Source organism: Phyllopteryx taeniolatus, chromosome 4 (genome assembly GCF_024500385.1).
Source record: "Phyllopteryx taeniolatus isolate TA_2022b chromosome 4, UOR_Ptae_1.2, whole genome shotgun sequence".
Lineage (NCBI taxonomy): Eukaryota > Metazoa > Chordata > Actinopteri > Syngnathiformes > Syngnathidae > Phyllopteryx > Phyllopteryx taeniolatus.
The window spans coordinates 6,513,140-6,534,636 of NC_084505.1; the positions used below are offsets into that span (position 1 = coordinate 6,513,140).

Here is a 21,497-nt window from a genome sequence, read left to right on the forward strand (position 1 = left end):
CTTCTAAGTTGTATATCAGAGCCAGCTGTACATACCTGGAAATAACAGCTGGACTATTGAACTGGTGTCTCATGTTCGCCTTTTGATGTCAAACTCAGATGTTTTCAGTCTACAGCAGGGGTGACAAACTCATTTTTGTACATTGTAGTTATGATTTCCCTCAGAGGGCCATTGGAACCGTGAAACCATATTAATGTTTAATCACCAAAGCATATTATTACCATTACACAACAAATTGAGGGATAACTAGTTTAGAAATCCGCCACGGTGACCGACTGGTTAGAGTGTCAGCCTTACAGTTCTGAGGACCCGGATTCAATCCCCGGCCCCGCCTGTGTGGAGTTTGCATGTTCTCCCCGTGCCTGCGTGGGTTTTCTCCGGGCACTCCCACATCCCAAAAACATGCATTAATTGGAGACTCTAAATTGCCCGTAGGCATGACTGTGAGTGTGAATGGTTGTTTTTTTCTATGTGCCCTGCGATTGGCTGGCAACCAGTTCAGGGTGTACCCCGCCTCCTGCCCGATAACAGCTGGGATAGGCTCCAGCACGCCCGCGACCCTAGTGAGGAGAAGCGGCTCAGAAAATGGTGGACGGATGGATAGTTTTGAAATCAGAAGACAAGGATAATAGTTTGTTCTAGTATTGTTTAAATTACTGTAGAAGAAGGGTTTGGTAACAGAAAAATGCGATATCTCAACATTATTGTTTATTATTATGACAATTTGGAATTTGGGTACAGATTTTAACCAAAACCACGGAATTTGACGAGCATGATTTGCTCGTCAACATCCGTTTGAGTTTGACACCTATGGTCTACAGCAATAAAAGAGGAATTGGACTAACTGTTCCAATACCTGTGGAGGGGAGCAGGTTGGCAGTCAACACAGGAAATCTGAACAAGCTACTTTACCCACTTCCTCATGACAAAGCAAAGCCGGCAAAACAAGAACACTTTATACTGTTTGTTATTTATCGTGTAAAAGTCCATCTGGACCGGTGAATTACTGTTTGTAGTATGGTTGCCTTTATTTAATGGTTATTGGATGGATGAATTCAATATGTGCTATTTTCTTCCTGTTTGTTCTCTCGACTTCTGCCTTGTGTCACATTATCTTCATTCTGTTCAGTCTTTGGTTGGTCCTTGTCGCACTGTATTTTGTCATTATCCTTCGTGCTTAGTGTAGAAATGTTTTAGTTCAGGGTGTACCCCACCTTTCGCCCAGAGTCAGCTGATTATAGGTACCAGCACGCCCACGACCCTCGTGAGGATAAGGGGTACGGAAAATGGATGGCTGGATGGATGGATAATTTTGACTCCAGTGCCATTTTGCTCCTCATATCAGTGATCAGCCTGTGACACATACAGTACATACCATATAAACAGTATATCCACATAGAAAGTATAGGCTAAATGTATGTGTAGCAACAAATAAATGCATTGGGCCAGCACTACCTATTTGTCTCTGTTGAGAGACTGTCTTCAGCTTGTGTGCAGTATTACGCTTGTGCCACAAAGTGGCCCTAGGACCCATGCCTTTTTCATGTTTGCTTTACTTTTTTTGACATTGTGTGACATTGAGTTTTTTGATGCATTTGTTCTTTGATAGTTGTTATGTCCATGAGACTAATGTGAGCAATAGTTCCATGCTTGGCCAGATGCACTGTTATTCTTCATCATCCATTCACCCTAATGCAATGTTAAGCTGCAACAAATTAACAGGTTTTGGGCCCAGAGTCATTCAGAAGAACAGTTTGTCAGTTTCTACCGTGGAGCAAGTTGCAACGAAGACTTGCTAACGGGTGGCTAACAAAGGGCTTGGATGAATCAGGAAGCCCAAGAGTGGGGGTGGACTGCAGGGCACACTTCAGATGTTTGAAAGCTGCATCAGCATCTGGCATCCATTTGATGTGTGATGAGGTGTGAGTGACCTGTCCAAGGTGAGAGAACGCACAGCAGTCATAATCACAATAATTTGGGAAGAAATGTCAACAATAAGAACACAAAAGATTATACTTGTTTCTTTGTAAGTGATTTGGGTGTGTAGACAATGGCCTGCATTCTGGCTGGAGAAAGTATCTACCCTTGAAGAGGGAGGGTGTGCCCCAAAAACTGAACCTCCTGTGATACAAACTGTACCTTTGACAACGATGCTTAGTGAACTTCTGATGCAATGTGTTTCACTCATACTTACTGGTAGCCCAAAAGATGGGATTTGACTTGGGACTTGGGAAAAGTGAAGAAAGCGGAAAAGAACATTGCGCATGAAGTTCAATTCGAAGGACGCAATGCAAAGCACGAATGCATGATGTGTTCATTGACAAATTTAAACCAAAAAAAGGTGCCCAAATCGTCATGCGCCGACAGATATACAAAAAGGCTTACATCTTGCTAATCGTGCTGAAATTTGCTCCACCAGATAAATGTGCAGTGAATGTGCAGAATCAGAAACAGAATCAGAATCATCTTTATTTGCCAACTATGTCTAAAAAACACACAAGGAATTTGTCTCCGGTAGTTGGAGCCGCTCGAGTACGACAGAGAACACTTTTGAGACATAAAGGCATTGACAAAAACAATCACTCTGCAATAAAGGGTTGCTAGTTATCTGGTAAAGCTGGTACAAATGTATTTGTATTTTTTTTTGACAATTGTGCAATTAGAGCAGTTTGAATGACTAATATAGCAATAGTCCGATGCAATGACCATTGTGCAAAGGGCGCCGAGACGTCAAGAAATGTATGCAGTTTAAAGTGACTAGTAGTGCGATAATCTGGGACAGTGTTGATTGTGCAAATGGTGCAGATACTCCTCAGTCAGTGTGCAAATGGGGCAGATGCTACTCTGGCACGAGTGGCCAGTATTGGTCAACAACAGATATGCAAATAGTGCAGCGTGGCGAGACTACTACAGTGAGTGCACGAGTAATATATAATTGGCCCCACAGAAATGTGACAACAAACTAAAAACCAAAAAATTGGCAGCATGTTGCAATGGAATTGTAGGTTAGCTGTTTAAGAAGTTGAATGCAAGAGGGAAGAAGCTGTTGGAATGTCTGCTAGTTCTAGTTTGCATTGATCGGTAGCGCCTACCTGAGGGAAGGAGCTGGAAGAGCCGGTGACTGAATGTGGAGGGTCCGAGAGGATTTTGCACACTCTTGTCTTAGTTCTGGCAGCCTGCAAGTCCTCAAGGGCTCAAGGGTGGGTAGGGAGGTACCGACAATCTTTTCAACAGTTTTGATTGTCCGTTGCAGTGGGAGTTTGTCCTTTTTTGTAGCAGCACCAAAACAGACTGTGATGGAAGAACACAGGACTGATTCGATGACCACTGTGTCCCAATTTAATAACTTAATTGAATCATCCACCCATCCATCCATCCATCCATTTTCTACCGCTTATCCGAGGTCTTCCCTCTCCCCAGGCACTTCATCCAGCTCTTCCGGGGGGATGCCGAGGCGTTCCCAGGTCAGCCGAAAGACAAAGTCTCTCCTGCGTATCCTGGGTCATCCCTGGGGTTTCCTCCCAGTGGGACATGCCCGGAACACTTCACCAGGGAGGAATGTGGAGGAACAGTGGTTCTACTCAATGTGGAGGAACAGCAGTTCTACTCTGAGCTCCTCCCGGATGACCGAGCTTCTCACCCTATTTCTAAGAGAGAGCCTGGACACCCTGCGGAGGAAACTCATTTCGGGCGCTTGTATCCGGGATCTTGTTCTTTCGGTCACATTCCACAGCTCGTGACCATAGGTGAGGGTAGGAACATAGATCGACCGGTAAAGTAAGGGCTTAGTCTTTCGGCTTAGCTCCTTCTTCACCACAACGGACCAAAGTCTGCATCACCGCAGACGCTGCACCGATCTGCTTGTTGATCTCCCATTCCATTCTTCCCTCACTCATGAACAAGACCCAAAGATACTTGAACTCCTCCACTTGGGGCAGGATCTCGGGAGAGGGAACGCCACCCTTTTCCGACTGAGGACCATGGTCCCAGATTCTGAGGTGCTGATTTTCATCCGAGCCGCTTCACACTCTGCTGCGAACCGCTCCAGAAAGTTTGAGATCACGGCTTGATGAAGCCAACAGAACCACATCATCTGCAAAAAGCAGAGATGCAATACTGAGGGCACTAAACCGGAACCCCTCTACGCCTCGGCTGCGCCTACAAATTCTGTCCATAAAAGTTATGAACAGAATCGGTGACAAAGAGCGGCCTTGGCAGAGTCAAACCCTCACCGGAAATTAGTCCGACTTACTGCCGGATATGCGGACCAAACTCTTGACACCGGTCATACAGGGACCGAACCGCCCTTATCAGGGGGTTCGGTACCCCATACTCCCGAAGCAACCCCCACAGGACTCACCGAGGGACACGGTCGAACGCCTTCTCCTTGTCCACAAAACAGATGTAAACAGGTTGGGCGAACTCCCATGCACCCTGCCGAGGGTGTTGACCTGGTCCACTGTTCCACGGCCAGGACGAAAACCACACTGCTCCTCCTGAATATGAGATTTGACTTCCCAACGGACCCTCCTCTCCAGCACCCCTGAATAGACCTTACTACGGAGGCTGAGGAGTGTGATCCCCCTGTAGTTGGAACACACCCTCCGGTCCCCCTTCTTACAAGGGGGACCACCACCCCAGTCTGCCAATCCAGAGGCACTGTCCCCAATGTCCACGCGATGTTGCACTTATATAGTGGGGATGGGGCACTGCTGACGTCGACTCGGGACGAGTCCGAGTGGACCATGTTCTGCGCCGCCATTGCTGAGGCGGCCGACCGGAGCTGTGGCCGTAAGGTGGTTGGTGCCTGTCATGCCACCAATCCCCGAACCCGTTGGTGAGGGATGCCGTCAAGCTGAAGAAGGAGCCCTATCAGGCCTTTTTGGCCTGTGGGACTCCTGAGACCGCTGATGGGTACCAGTTGGCCAAGCGGAATGCAGTTTTGGTGGTCGCTAAAGCAAAAACCAGAGTTTGGGAGGAGTTCGGTGAGGCCATGGAGACAAAAGGAAATTAAATGAGACAAAGGAAAATATTGCTTGGTCATTGAGTAAAATCCAGATGGAACCTTCCGTCACTGAATCAGTCTTTTTCAAGTGAGGAAGCTGCACATATTTGCAATACCTTGACAACTTTTAAAATGGAAAACATAATTCAAATTGAAAGAAATGCCCAATTAATATTATTACAAAATTACAACAGCAAATACTCCTCCTCAAATTTCTTGATGTGACCCCTGAGAACACAGAAGAAAAACATAGATGGAAAATGGGAGAAAGATAGGTTAAGCTGTTGCTACTTTTGGTTTGTCCAATTAGGTGCTTCAACAGCAAGTTACTCACATGATTTGTTTAGCAGTAACAATACAGTAATGAAACGAAGAAAAAGTTCTTTAAAATTTGGTGGCATGTTCACTCTCGCACAAAACTATTGCTATAAGATTTTTTTGTAAGCTTATCTAAATCACTGGAGGGGGGCGCCACATTTGTTAGGGCCAGCCCAGGGAGGGTCGGATCTATTTTATTTACAGTAATCTTTGTTTTTCTCATGTTGTGAGCTATTAACCACTCCAGATGATGAACATGGCACAGTTGCATGCTGTTTTACTGCAACTCAACATGAACAAGCTGTGTTGGTACCACTCTTATCATACTTGGGTTATTTCAGTTGATTGCGTGCAAACAGGCGTGTATAGTGTGTGTGTTGGGGGGGGGGGTGATTACAATTTTAAGGATTCCTGATTGACGGGTCCTAGATGAAAATATTTTTAATATGCAGCAATAAGGGTCGAAAGTGAGATTTGTCTTTTTCCACAGGGCCCCAAGCCCCTGGCAACACCCCAGCTGGTGAAGATCAGTCAAGCATCCCGCTCAATTTGGCAAGGGGTAGCAGTCTTGCTGAAGACCATCAAGGTATATGGCAGTGCCTAATAAGTTTAGGTGTCCCAAGTCAACTCATTTCCTTTAAGTGCTGGATAGTTCAAATTGAGCAAAAACCTGTTTCACAGTGATTAAAGTAGCAACCCTGCTTTTGCCACCATTGTTGCAATTACATTTATATTAAAAAAAAAAAAAGTAGAAATATAAATTAGGATTAAAAAACGTTTATTGGCAGAAATGTGCACAAGAAATTTTAAGACTTGTATTCTGAACTGTTCTCCATGCTGTTGTGAATATTCTTATTCAAGCAAACCTCATACACTGTATACAGGTTTTGAACATGTTCTGCTCTTGACTTGACCGCTAGCAAACTTGAGAACACTAGTTACTGATCATTGTACAGCACTGATAATGTGATGTACCTAATACCTATGCATGGACTAGGATAACAGCAATATAACAAATTAAAGTTGGTTAACTAGCATTATTGTACTACTCGGAACAAAAACAAATCCTGAGACAAGCACTGACCATCATACCAATACATGTAGTAAACGGTGTCTCCTGCCACTGTCTCCTACTCACGACCTGTTATTTGTAATTGAAACATGCAAAAATAACAATTACACTACCACAGATTGTTACAGAAATATTACAGATTCACGAGGTTGTTTAAGATGTTATCAGATTTCAATTTCAATTGAATGGGATTTATGAATTGATATTTGCCGAAGAAGGCTTAAGACAAGTTCTTCCAGTGGACAAAATATGGTTACTTCACAGACAGGCTCCGGTGGTCCACTACTTTTAAAAACAACAAAGGCAGTGCTGAATTCAGTTGGAAAGGCTTCCTTCTCGTGTTATGCTTGCTTTGGGGGAAATAATGAGCTAGAACATGGTAAACTTCATGAGCATCCAGCAGATGAAATGTGATATTGAAGTCCGATATTTCAGAGACAGGGAGTCTAACTCAGTGGGCTGATCTTGCCCTGCTGGAACCCTCAGATGGCTCACTGGTGAGAGCATCTTCTGTCTGAGCAGAAGTGGTTTCTGAACCTGTGTTACTGTCACTGGTTCCCTCCTCCATGGCTCCCTCTAGGACACTCTCCTTGTCCTCTGAAGCCCCATCTTCACTGCCTGGCTGTTCCTGAAGTTCCTCTGCAGCCTTCTGCTTCCCTGCATCATTGAAACAGTGGAAAAAGAAAATTTAAAATGATAGTGGTAGAACATACCTTTTGTTCTGTGAGCCAGACATCTCGATGAGTCACTGATGACTGGTTATATGACTCACCTGATGGATCTTTGGTGATGGACTCAGTATTCTCACCTCCCTTGTTGATACCGTCACTGAGAGGATTTGGTTGTGATTTGCCATGTTTTTCTTCTTCTGCTGACCCACACGTGGAGGCCTCTTTAGTGCCTCTATCCCCTGCATCTTTCTCCCGTTCAGCCATCCGTTTGCGGGCTGCCTCTTCTGCTGCAGAGATCTCTGCAGAAATCTTCTCCATGTCTACTTCCACTTTCATACAGCAAAGCTGAAACAAAAAAAGAAATTGAGTTTGATTATTAGTATCTTTCAACACCTCACGTTTGTTAAAAACCTAATACTATTTAATGGACCTTCATGTTTTCTATCAGAGGACAATGGACACTAGATGAGACAAATAGCCCCAACTGTTGTAAACTCTTGACAATGCAGCCAACAAATTCTACATTTCATTTCAGAGCAACAAATCATAGATTACAGCTATGTGACTGCCACAACGTGGATGGAGTTAGCAGAAGCTAGTGTGGCTTTGAGGCAGATGTATGCTGGCACTTTACCAGAGCTGCTCACTGCACAGTTAGTTAAACATGCAAAATGAGGCTCGTGTTCGACAAGTGTTTCGACAAGGTTTGATGTAAAAAAATAAATAAATAAAAAAGTCATACTCTTTTGAGCTCATTTGTGAACAAATCTGTGGCGTCAATGAATTTTCTTTTCTTATCCTGGTGGCGGTCTTCAATTTGAAGCAACTCTGCTTCCAACTTTCTCTGTGGTAGAAAACAACCAGAGACAACAGTTAACGTAAAACCCAACTAATGTTATATAATGTATGCAAGTCCAAAACATGACAATACCTGGTGAACCATCAAAGACTGGACCTGACGTTTAAGGACCTGCATACGGGCAGTTGTGACAACAGACCGCACATCAGGCACTACACTCTCACTGAGAATCTCACTGATCAGACGGTGGTTGCGCTGGAAACGAGCTGCTGCAGAGTGCTTTACTGAAAATCCATCATCATAATCTAGGGAAATATGGAAAAAAGAAGTTGGATGTCAACTATAGCCTTCAAAAGTATATTTTAATGAGGAAAGAATCGTCATACCAAAGGTTCAGTTAAACATGAAGCGACAGAAAATGTTGCACGATGAGTAGTATTTAAATAATGACAAATGGCAATATACCCTGTACTGGACACACAAATACACTTGCCAGAAATTGTGCCTTTTTGGCAACACAGGAAAAGTACATGAAATCCAAATAGATTTAATTTAAATTGCTAAACAATTACAAACACTCTAGTGTTTAGGTCTCCCCCCCAAAAACAAACATCTATACCCGAGTAGTTAAAACATAAAAAAAAATATATATATATATATATATATATATATATATATATATATATATATTCCAAATTATGAATACAGAGCAATTGTAAAGGTATGTTATGACAGTTACCAAAATATTAATACCAGATTGGATAAAACAGGGTATAAAAAGACAGGTGCACCCAAATAAACCAAATTAGAAAACCATGTATTTCTGTAGTTCAATTCAAAAACTCAGATTCACTATACAGAAAAGTTTATGATTTATTATTATTTTGATGATTTTAGCTTACAGCTAATAAAAACCCACATTTTATAGTCTTCATGAAATTAGAATGTTACAGAAGAGAATCAAAAAGATTTTAATATGGAAATGAGGTTGGATTTGGCTTTCTGAAAAGTATTTTTTGTTTTTAAAACAATCTGGATAATATGAATTTCACTTTTGGAACTGCAATGCTGAAATACAATTATAACTCTCCTACAGCATTCTAATTTATTGAGCTGCACCTGTAGACTTATACAGAATACATTATATTAAAAAAAAGCCTTTTTTTCTTCCAATCAAAGCGTTTTATTTTTACTAGTTGACCCATCATATAGCCAATCAGGGGTCACCAACCTTTCTGAAACTGAGAGCTACTTCTTGGGTACAGATTAATGCAAAGGGCTACCAGTTTTGATACACACTTCTGAAATAAATTTGCTCAAAATATTTAGGGGGAGGTCAATCCATCTCATGGTCATTCCATAGCTTGTCTCCGCAAATGCTATGGTTTGGTCATGTGCACAATACTGACCTTTGACCTATACTATGTTTAAAAAAAAAAAAAATCCCATTTCCACCTATGCAGCTAAGGTTTAACAAAAAAAGAATAGAAACAAAGATGTTCGATGCAGGTCACTGGTAAGTGGTGGTATTTTTATTTTTTTTATGAATAGCAATGCAATATATATATTAGGCTTTACATAATCAGGATTTTTGGGGCCGATCACCAATCAGCGAGTTTAAAAAAAACAATAGCCGATCACAAGATGAGTACTGTATGTTCAAATGTATTCTCCAGCATTTTAGACCAAAGTTAAAACACCAATGACCTCTAGGGGGCATTCAAGGATTGGCCACTGACATAAGTTTAGGTCAAAGCAACATTACAACTGACAGAAATAATGGGTGCTAACTTACTGGACTTAAAATTACTTTATTGCAATTAAATTACTTTAATAAATACTGTTAATGACATGCTTACTCTTACTCTCACTGTCCCAGCTATATGGATGGGTGTTGTCCAGAGTTTGAGTCCACTTGACACTTTTCTTTCATCCATTCCCCCCACCCCTCCACCCATGCTGCATTGCTTGAACACAGCATGCTCCTCGTGTACATTCTTCAGGTGCTCAATCAAATTTATGTTAAAGCATTTAGATGATGTTCCCCACAATGTACTTCGGTTTTGCACAGACTGCAAATAACTTACATGTTGTTTGTCCGAGACATCACACAATAGTCCCACACCGACGACGTGTTTTTTCACCGACAAGATTGAAAAAAACTTCATTGGCGGTAAGATAGTTAGAGTACTTAAAAATAAACTAGCTTTTGGATTCATACGCGACAAAGACGCGGAGTTAAATGTCTTGTGCGGAGCCGATCGATGAAGTCATTGATCGGATCGGCGACTTATGACATGAAAGCCGATCAGCATAAAATGCTAATTATCGGTCGATACCGATAACGCCGATCAGATCGGTGGTGAGGTATTTTTAGAACATGCCCGCATGCTACTCATGTTGTCCTTGGTGGCTACCTGGTGCCTTCGGGCACCACATTGGTGACCCCTGTAACAAATGTTATCCGAGGTTGGTTGGTCACGGCACTTGCAATGACACTGTGTATCGTACTGTAGAACTATTCAGAGGGCCTAACTTTTAACTAATGTCCCACACTCACAGGTGCAACCAAAACAACAACAGGAAACTGTTATGCAAGCTTAACATTCTTTGGGTAGACATTTTTGCTCATAAATTGGGTGAAACTGACCCATAGTCATGGCTTCTTTTCAGGACAACACTGTGCTTCTACACCTATATAGTCCACTTATCTCCTAAACCTATGATTGATGGGATGATTTGGGATTTTTATTTGTTTTATTTTACATGTTCTCCCCGTGCCTGCGTGGGGTTTCTCCGGGCACTACGGTTTTCTCCCACATCCCAAAAAAATGTGTTGTAGGTTGATTGAAGACTAAATTGCCCTTAGGTGTGAATGTGAGTGTGAGTGTGAATGGTTGGTTGGTTATGTGACCTGCGATTGGGTGGCAACTAGTTCAGGGTGTCCCCAGCCTCTCATCCGAAGATAGCTAGGATAGGCTCCAGCACGCCCGCAACCCGAGTGAGGAGAAACAGTACAGAAAATGGATGGATGGAAGGCTGAAGTAATCTGAAACTGTATTTTGTTTCTCTGAGCAGCTCTGATGCAGTTGTGTCAAAAAGAGCTGCGTGGGTCAACCTTTTTTTCAGACATCAAGTTATGAAGCACAAACTGAATGTAGCCTTTAGGAAAGCTGAACTGTATTTGACCATTATTGTGTGCTTGATGAGATCTCCTGGGAGTACTACCCACTTGGATGGCAAGAAAAACATTTTATGGCCTGGCTTGTTTGTAACTTGTAAGTGGTGTTATCTGTAATTTTCCTCAATGTTGTAATCTTCTTGTGTAACCCATCTAAACACAGGGCAAGCATCATTTCCTCGACATGGGTGTGGCTCATGTTAACATTTTCTTTTGTGTGTGTGCATGTGTGGGTGGGTGTGTTTAAAACAACAGGAAAAAGAATGTTCATTTTGCCGAACTCAAAAACAGAAATGTAATTATCAAAACCAATTCACCCCCCAAAGAATGTGCTAATATAGTTGCACCTGCGGAAGACAAGATACGTTTGTGTGGTCCCACTAAAGTAATTGCAACTCTGTGCTGTAAAATGTGGTGGAAAATCGGGCTGCACAATATGTGAAAAAAATATCGTCATCGCGATAACGGCGCATACAGTAAGTGTATTGCATAGATGTGCAATAAATTAATGCGTATACGGTATTGTATGCTTTACTGCATGCGTGTGCTGTTTATCAAAGTTTGAGCAATCAGATGCATCCTTAAATGCACATCTTCATCCAACCCCCGAGCTACTGGTCTCCTATTGGCTAGAGCGGACCCTTAAGGCGTACAGTGAGAATCTCAACAGCAGCAGGCATAGGAAGAATGGCAGATGTGGGATAGGAGGAAATGAATGAGGATGAAAACAACAAACTACTTGTATAACGTCTGAAATATGGAAAAATATAACCTGCTTATTTTGCCACATTAATGTGTTTATTTAATTAGATGAAAATATATTCTCTTTACGGGCATGTTAAATATCGCAATAATATTGATATCACAATATTGAACACCCATACTTGCATATTGCACGTTTTTCCAATATCGTGCAGCCACAGTAGAAAAGAAATGAATATGGCCTTACCATCTGGATCCTCAGCTGGCTGAATACTCATGTATGGCTCGCCCTTGTCCAGTCTAGACTGCCGCTGACGGCTCTCTTCTTCTAGCGCTGCCTCAGCGCGGCTTTTTGCATTGACGTAGGCCAGGTAAGCTGGTGAGTTGTGATAGGCCTTCATGCTTTCATTATATTCAATCTATGTTAGAGAAGACAGGAATTACAAGGAGAAGGCAAGCAAGCACACACCAGCTATATCAAGATAAGGAGCTAAGAGGTTACACAGAATTGTTATACAGGAACCAATGATGACTAGAGGGACCCACAACTGCTGGAAGCGCATCAGTCTACATGCCCCTTTCCGATTGCCAGGTTTGGCTGATATAAAAAAAAAAACAAGACCAAGATAAATCATTTCAAAAGCTTTTTCCATCTAGAACATATACAACACAATTGGAAAAAATAGTTTTACAGAGGGGAAGAACAAATAAACAACTGAGATAATGTGTGACAAAGTGTGACTAGCCTCAACCGGGATTGTGGCAGTGTTCAGAATTAACCACATTCATTATTCATAATCACATTCAAATTTATGTTAAATGGGAGTCAACACACACACCTGCCACCATTTAAAGTGTTTCTGATTACCGTACTTGATTTTTAGTATCTGACGATTCAGAGTCCCGATTCGATACTTTGGAAACGCATTAAGAAGCAAAATAAAGAGGGCATCCAAATTGTCGCAACTTTCTCTTTCTTTTTATGAATTAAATTAATAAGGTACGCCAACATGATACCTTTTTATATCTAGGGTTGGGCAGCGTTTGAATTTGAGCGCTTCCAGTTCCTTAATTAAATTCCGGTTCCAAATGATTCTCGATTCAGATTCTTTTAGGGGGGTGGACCAAAGTTTCCATGATTTAAATAAAGGGTGTCCAAATTATAAACATAAATTTTCTTCGCAGCCCACAGCATAGACTAAAATGAACATTTGGGGGTTCTTTATAACCAGTATTAATATCAAACCTATGAACTAAAAGGCAATGTGTGTGGAACTAACACAATTGACTTCATATTCATTAATTAATGTTTCAGCTAAAAGTTAAATATAGCATTGTTAAAATAGTTATTTGGGACTGTTTTATCACATCGAATGGTTTATATGTGCAAGTTTTAACTTGAATTCCTGTTTTAAGCATGTAGCCTTTTATTTTGAAGGGTACGCACCGGAACCAAGCATTTCGACACGAAAAGTAACTTTACACAGCACCTGTTGTTTTTATTTTTAATGGATGGAGCCAAATGCTATAAAACGCCAATTCCTTTCCCGATTTTCACCGTTGCGGTTTTAGCTCAATGTTAAGGTTTTTTTTTCTGTCATCAGCGCTTACGTTGGTTTGAAGACTAAAATAAACGCTAAAAACCATCAGTGCAAAAGTGCAACCAACCGTTTACCTTTTTAGCTGTTTCAATGTTGGCAAAGACGTATTTTATCGTTTCACTCACCCGACTGAGAGGCTCGGAGTGCATCAGACGCTACACATCGTGAAAGCCTCCTTTGCACAATATAATCTTATTCCAAGTGTTGCACTGAGGCGACTGGTCATTTTCACAAAGTTAAGACAAACTTTTGCTCGCCGGCACCGTTGGGCACAAGCACGTCTTTGTTCTTCTACGTTGGTTTTTGGCACTTCTTCGGGCCGGAGGACTAGACATTAAAACTGGGAACCGAAATGTTTAAATTTGAACCAGGAGAACCGGACCGTCGCGATGCCCAACCCTATTTATGTGGCTATAAGTCTAGTACAGCAGTGGTTCAATAAAAGTAGAAAAAAAAGAAAAAAATAAATAAATAAATGAAAAGCAAATCTATGGTGTAGCACAATATATAGACCCCTCTAAAATCCATTCCCAACCAATCACAGGGCACATATGAACAACCCACCATTTGCGCACACATTCACACCTACGGGCAATTTCGAGTCTTCAATCAACCTACCATGCATGTTTTTGGGATGTGGGAGGGAACTGGAGTGCCTGGAGAAAATCTACGCAGGCACGGGAAGAACATGCAAACTCCACACAGGCGAGACCGGGATTTGAAACCCGGTCCTCAGAACTGTGAGGCAGATGTGCTAACCAGTCGTCCACTTTGCTGCCCCCTCTAAAATACTCCATAAAAAAATTATTTCGGGGGGAAAAAAATTATGACTAAAGTACTTGAACTATTCTACTACCCACACTTCTCTTCATTTGTGCTATTTAAGCCGGATTTTTTTTAGGGCAAGTACCACCATTTGAAACATCACAGTAACAGACAAACATAATTTTGTTTTAGTTGCGTGTTTAAAGCAAGTGACGCCGATTGAACCAACATGGTCATTTTGATGTGTCGACTTGGAGAGTTTCAGCCCGTACAAGCTTATAGGTGGATATTTCTAACTGAGACTCGTCAGCCAATCGGAGAAGGGGTTCCCCGAGTAGCAGGCCAAACAAATGGTGCTCTGTCCTGAGTTGTTGAATACATCTTGATGTAAGTACCATGAAATTAAAGCTGGAAATATGGACTTTTGTCTCACATCTTTTGATCTGAAACACAAATGTCTTCCGTATATAACAAAAACAAAGGAATTGACCTTGGCGTTCCAATAGTTTTGGAGGGGACAGTATTATGCATTCAATATTTATATTTGAATCAATTTCTTGGGGTTTGGCTTCGTTGTAGATGTTCATCACTTAACCATTAGGTGGCAGCAATACACTTAAACATGTCCAGTCTGCCGGAAATCAAGAAGAGGAGGAGGAAGACGAAGAAGTGGGACGTCATGCGGAACGAATACGATGCAGTGAACTGTAAATTAAGTAAATAAAAACAAAAAGAAATACAAGACTGATTCTTTAGAATGCCATACTGTGTAAACCCAACTGTCAACAGGTAACTCAAGACAGTGACGGCCAACCCACTGTCGGACTATTTGCATGGTCGGAGATCGCGCACGCAATGGCATTAGCTAGTAACTGCTAACGCTCATGTAACCAAACCGCATGAATACTTACTACAACATTATTTACTAATTAATTAATAAATTTTTTTGCACAGATTTTACATGGATACGCCTGTCTTCGTCGTAACATCTTTATACACATTTTGTAGACTACATTTGTTTGACAATGATGGACGTACCCTTTTTTGGGACTATTTATGGCTCACTTGTCGCTAGCATCTTCTCTTCCATGTTGGCGGCGGAAGCCTCGCGGAGTAGCGAAAAGTATAGACAATAAAATCGGTGATCCCCATTTTCCATAGAGCATTAATAAAATATTGATCAAATAGATCTTCTCAATATATCACCCAGGACTAGTGAGGATGAGTCTTTCTTACGTTAATAACTTGTTTTCCTCCTTCAGGAATAACAATACTTTGTTGCTTTTTACCCGCCAGAGGTGCTCAGGTGAGGTTTAGAGAGTACACCAGTGCGAAGTCAAATCGCAAAAAGTGAATCACTCAATTTATCAATCAATGAGGGAAGACTGTAATTACAAAAGATTTGTTTAGTGAAAACACAGCACTTCATCACCAAAAAAACACACCATACCTCCAGTGCACCACAGTTGTAGCAGGATCATTCTTTAGGGCTATTTTTTCAGTTGGAACTGGGGTCATAGTCAAGATGGAAGGAATTATGAAGAGTTTGTGACTCCCGTTTAACATGAGTTTGAATGCAATTGGTTAATTCTGACCAAAGCAACAACCCCAGTTATGAGGTGTTTATGGTTGTGCAACCACATTTTCAGTTTTTTAGGTGCCCTCACTATTTGTTTCCAATCGAGTTATACAGGTGTTAGACTTCAATAAGAGTTGAAAACGTTTTTAAATTACTTATAGTAGTATTTATTTTTCACATCACAAAAACTAGCAGTTGAACAGGGGTGTGTAGATTTTTTTATATCAACTGTATCTCATGGCCATCAATTAGAAAAGACCCATAAACATTCTTTGTAAAACAACCAACCTTCTCTGCTTCGTAGTCATTCAAATAATCCTGTTTCTCCTCATCAGTGAGGTCCCTCCACATGCCACCGATTATCTTCCCAATTTCCCATAGCTTCAGATCGGGATTGGAGGCTTTTACTTGATCCCAAACCTGGTGATGAGAACCAGGCATGGGGGTGGGATTGGGTTGGGTTGAAGGGGCTACAAGTGGTTATCTCTTTGCAGAGAGGTCACAAACCACAGGAGGCCATGTGCTTTAAACTCCACCTTCTAGTTGATAAAATCCCGCTACATAAAACGACTGTAATAACTGTGTCCTGGCTTAATTTCACAATACCTACCTTGATAAGCAGACACTGGAATTTTAAACATAGTTTTTATATGAGAAACACAGAAGTGATTAAAGTATCCATGTGTTCCAAATACGCACATGATGATGCAAAACACAGATTTCATAAAGTGTACAGTACTTACCTTACGACTGTATCTCATATATGGCATTAGTGGCTTATCGGGTGGCTTGGGTGGCTTTGGTATATTTATTCCAGAGGAATTCTGACAAAAGAAAGGAAAAAAAAGAGACCTGATAATATCTGGATGAAGAACCAGGATACCTTTAAAAATGTTAACTCATGCCTATATTTGAGGGTATGCTGTGTAAATTAAGAAAATCTACTTTGATTTAAGCACAACATGCATCATTCAATTTAGCATCACTTTAAAAAAATAAAGCATAGCACTACCACACTGTACAATAGAGTAGAACCGACGATTGCAAAAAAATAAAAAATAAGGAAATCTTTCTAAAGCAACGATTTGCCTGCTGTGGGACATAATGCCATAATCGGAGTTAGCCAAGCACAGCTTGCATGCAGCGGCTGAATTACTGTTCAGCAGCCAAAGTCATGCCAAGCAGAGAGCGTATAATTCCATGGCAACATGGATGGCATGGAATATTTAACATGGGTGTCAGAAATACAGAATTTCAAGGCAGGTGGCATTTGAAGACACAGATGTATGGTAAATCATACTAATACTCTGAACAGACTCAATGCAAAGCTACATACAGTATATTCAAATAAAGCAGTGGTATTATTGTGAATGCCTGCATTTTTTTTTTAGATGCTCGCGGGGGCTTATGTTGCTTTCCAGCGAGGAAGCCAACTCATGCGCAGTGTATTCAATTTACTGTAACGAAATGATGACATGTTTTTGTTTTCGCAATGACAATATTCATACCGTTACCCGACTGTTGCTGCTTTGGCTCCCTCCCAGTCTGTAGTTGTTGTAGGCCAAATGGCTGTAGGGGTTGTACCCCACAAACCCTGCAGTATTGGGCATTTGCTAATGGAAACAAATGGGACAGGAAGTTGGATGAGAAATGGCTTTAAAAACAGGAAAGAAACCAAAAAAAGAAGCTGGTAAATGAAAACAAAATAATTTGTGGTAGGATGTAATGTTTACTATAGTGGAAAAATCTATCTATGAATCTATCTTGGTATCCGTGGATCAGAAAGCAAGTCTATATTTTAGGTTAAATATGTGGAGCTATACTTACAGTTGTCGGTGCAGGGGGAGGGGGAGGAGCATAGGAAGGCCTCTCTAGAATAAAAAAACGACCCAAATTAAGCATAAAGCAAGTTAAAAACGTCAATTCCTGTCACCTGATAACCAATTATACCTGCTATATAGCCAAAGATATTACTAAAGTATAATGTTGACTGAAACTGTTTTGTTAATTATCACATGTATCAAGGAACATAACACCACCCAAAAGCAACAACAAAAAGAAGAAAGATTTCCTTACTTGACATCTTGGCACAGATACAGGTTTTAGTCCGATCCAGTTATCTGTCCTGTAACACACATTTAGGACTACGCATAAATATATTGGTGAATCTTGCCAAATGCTTTGAAAACGGAAGGTCTTAATGAGAGCTGGTTTGAAAGAGACAAAGTTGGGCTGGGAGATTTAATGCAATAAATTCGCACCATTTTAAGTGTGCTTACTAATGATAGCACCAAGTGCGTGGTATGACACGATTAAGCGCAGAAAAAAACGATTCGTTCTTGCGGAGTTGAAAGAAACCAGCGTGCGCTAGGCTAACAAGCTAGCGAGTAAGTAAGACAATAACAACTGATCGATGGCGTATAACCGCTAGAGTTTAACGAGTTAAAATCAGACACCAGTAAATTTTCCAGTGGTGAAATAAAGGACTCGGTCCTTAGGATAGTGTGTTATAAAAAATAAAATTTACACTGTAGGACTATATGCTAGCAAACGCGTTTTGCTAGCAAGTTGATAGCTGCCCAGACGTAGTAGCACCTTGAAATCATATTAGCTTGCCAAATCAATAACATAATGAGTCGGGGGGGAACTCACCCTGAAAACCGAGGCACCTCCACAGTATTGTACGCTTCGACCGGGGTGGTTCACCGGCTTGCTAGTGCAGAAGACCAGGTTGCACTCTAAACGAATGAAATGGAGGTTCGCTCGGCGTGGAAGAAGCTTCTAGAACAGCCGCCAACCCCCACACTACCACCCCGCCTTCCCAATGTTTTGAACTCGCGGCTTCCTAATGCAACAATAGCTCATCTTCAATGATATAAAAAGCGACACAGCAAATACAACCATATATTTTTTATATTTATTATATGTTTTATTTGTACATATATATATATATATATTTTTTTTTTGCAACATCAGTCTTCTTTTGAAGATAATATAACGAAGGCTGCAGAACTGTAACAGTTTGAACAGTCAGAATTTTTATGCTATAAAATTTGAACTACCTGTCCGCGAACCACACACACACAAAAAAAATGTCTCTGCGACTCATGTTTGGGTTCCACCAAACCCACTAGTTGGGAATCACTGATTTACACCTTACTGTGGGAGAAAATGATGTTTCTCTTCTCAATGCTCCAGTGTTATTAGAAGTGAAATGCTTTGCATTCTTGTTCACATTTTTGGAGCGCTGCCCCAGTTCTGTAGTTGTAATAGTGTGTTCCCTTAATATAAACAACTGAAAGCTCTCTGGATTTAGCCTACATCTCTATCCGTTCAACCTGAATGAAACTTATTTTAGTTATGATAATTCATTTTGTTCATTGTGGCCCTGTGTCTTGGTAAATTGGGAAATAACACAAGATGGTTTAATTTATTTTTTTCCCCCTTACGTGCATCCTATATTATGCATTTAATATTTCACCATTTTTTGTACCAAGGCCCAAATGATGCGTTATTGGGATTCCCACATAGTTTCTAGACAGGACACGTCCTGCTCCAATATCACTGCCTCTAGGACACTGGTGTCAAACTCAGGGCCCGCGGGCCACATCCGGCCCGCCACCTCAATTTATGTGGCCCGCAAAAGCAAATCAAGTGTGTCGACCTCATGTTTCTTGCTAAAATAACAACATTGCAAATCGTCCTCCCTTTTCTCTAACCTTGATTGCAAAAAATTTTTGTTACCAATCCCCATTTCAAATTAAACTGAATTAACAACTTTTTACTGGCTTCTGGTTTTAAATATAGTTCTTCAGCGATTTTTTTGTGTGTATATGTAATAACATGAGGCAATTGTACATTTACTGTATATTTGTTCGCGCTCATGTTGGCCTTCCGAGGGAAACCATAACTACAATGCGGCCCGCAGCAAAAATTAGTTTGACACCCCTGGTCGAGGACATGCGCCGCTGCACTATGATTGGCCGCTGTATCCCTGTAGCGCACGCCCCACTGCTTCCAGACGGGAAAAGAAGTACAGTATGTGATTTAAGTGTGACGGCATTAATATGTTTCCCACTAACCCTAAACCACCCTAATCCTAACCTTAATCTATCCTAAACCACTTGACACCTGCAGTTTTTTTTTGGTTTTAAAAAGTAATTTTTAACCAAGCCACTACTAGAGGAGATGACACAATGCTAATTAAGCCTATCAGCTCGATCATCTTGCTGGATTTTTAAATATTTTATTTTATTTTTTATAATTTAGTGTCTAGAGTATACATTCCCGCGCTGGCCCAGTTAGTGGCGCCCCGCAATCTACCTGGCGGAAATGACGGCATAGAAATGAAGCATTTTGCCACGGCAATAGGGGCGAAGCGCAGTTGTAAACAGCTCAATAAAATCGTATTTTGCATTTCTGTAGCATAACATAATCACACAATAATTGCCGTGTAAACAAAAACAGTAATAAAAATTGCCGCAAACGAACAACATCTACCTCTTTTCGAGGAGGCGTTGCCTGCCAGCAACTGTATGGGTAGTCACAACCCAGAACTCCTCTCATCCTTACTGGTCTCTTTTTATTGCTTTTGTTGATCATTATCTTATTCCTTTTAACATGCATGTAAGGTAACTTGCTAGTGACCCAGCGATATGGTTTGCAAGAACTCTTATCCACTTGATTCTAACTTTGAGCATCGTAACTCTGCTGCCGCTTCACCACCTGTCATGAGCCATTGGATATGTGGACACGCGTATCACGTTTATTAAACCATAAAAAAAGATGGATTAATACATGGAAGAAACGGTTTGAATGGCCAGTGAGAGGCACAACCATACGTACGTATGCCACCCACGTACATTTTGGCCACAGGCTTCGCTTTTTTATCCACAGGTACATTATAGATATCGTTAAATATTGTTGTAAAACACAACATTGTACATTATTTAAATGGTTTAGGGGAAACCCGGAAAGGTATGTGTGTCTCTACATTAGGTATTCGTAACACCGCAGTGGTTAGAGAACGTAGAGTATATTTATGCTGAATATTGAACTATTGACAGTTTCTCTCACCCCTTTTACAACCCCAATTCCAATGAAGTTGGGACTTTGTGTGAAACATAAATAAAAACAGAATACAAAGATTTGTAAATCATGTTCAACCTATATTTAGTACAAAGACAAGATATTTAATGTTCAAACTGATAAACTTTATTGTTTTTAGCAAATAATCATTAACTTAGAATTTTATGGCTGCAACATGTTCCAAAAAAGCTGGGACAGGCTCATGTTTACCACTGTGTTACATCACTTTTTCTTTTAACAACATTCAACAAACATTTGGGAACTGAGGACACTAATTGTTGAAGCTTTGTAGGTGGAATTCTTCCCCATTCTTGCTTGATGTACAGCTTCAGCTGTTCCACAGTCCAGGGTCTCTGTTGTTGTATTTTACCCTTCATAATGCGCCACACATTTTCAATGGGAGACAGGTCTGGACTGCAGGCAGGCCTGTCTAATACCCGCACTCTTTTACTACGAAGCCTCGCTGTTGTAACATGTGCAGAATGAGGTTTGGCATTGTCTTGCTGAAATAAGCAGGGGCGTCCATGAAAAAGACGTTGCTTGGATGGCAGCATATGTTTCTCCTAAACCTGTATGTACCTTTCAGCATTAATGGTGCCGTCACAGATGTGTAAGTTACCCATGTCATTGGCACTAACACAGCCCCATAACATCACAGATGCTGGCTTTTGAACTTTGTGTCCATAACAGTCCGGATGGTTCACACACCCCCACGC

At 41.1% G+C, this 21,497-nt stretch overlaps 1 protein-coding gene across 2 annotated transcripts; it reads right to left on the reverse strand.

Annotated features, from left to right (window-relative positions):
• Positions 1-6,084: 6,084 nt before the first annotated feature.
• Positions 6,085-18,515, reverse strand: smarce1 (SWI/SNF related, matrix associated, actin dependent regulator of chromatin, subfamily e, member 1). 2 transcript variants are annotated; one of them, XM_061772205.1, is made up of 11 exons: positions 18,346-18,515; positions 17,770-17,818; positions 17,521-17,564; positions 17,208-17,306; positions 16,437-16,517; positions 15,982-16,113; positions 11,996-12,167; positions 7,998-8,170; positions 7,809-7,910; positions 7,168-7,411; positions 6,085-7,052 (listed from the first exon to the last, which is right to left on the reverse strand). In XM_061772205.1, exons 2-11 carry the CDS (start codon positions 17,774-17,776, stop codon positions 6,847-6,849), a joined length of 1,260 nt encoding a protein of 419 aa, XP_061628189.1. In that variant the 5' UTR covers positions 17,777-17,818; positions 18,346-18,515; the 3' UTR covers positions 6,085-6,846. The 2 variants fall into 2 exon arrangements, with proteins under 2 accessions (XP_061628189.1, XP_061628188.1); XM_061772204.1 differs by having other exon boundaries at positions 17,202-17,306.
• Positions 18,516-21,497: the final 2,982 nt, after the last annotated feature.

Excerpts from the sequence above, each read along its gene's own strand:
- smarce1 (XM_061772204.1), bottom strand. Across the intron at positions 12,168-15,981 it reads ATGACTACGAAGCAGAGAAG|ATTGAATATAATGAAAGCAT; the intron begins GTTGGTTGTTTT and ends TCTCTAACATAG. Across the intron at positions 7,412-7,808 it reads TCACAAATGAGCTCAAAAGA|CTTTGCTGTATGAAAGTGGA; the intron begins GTATGACTTTTT and ends TTTTTGTTTCAG.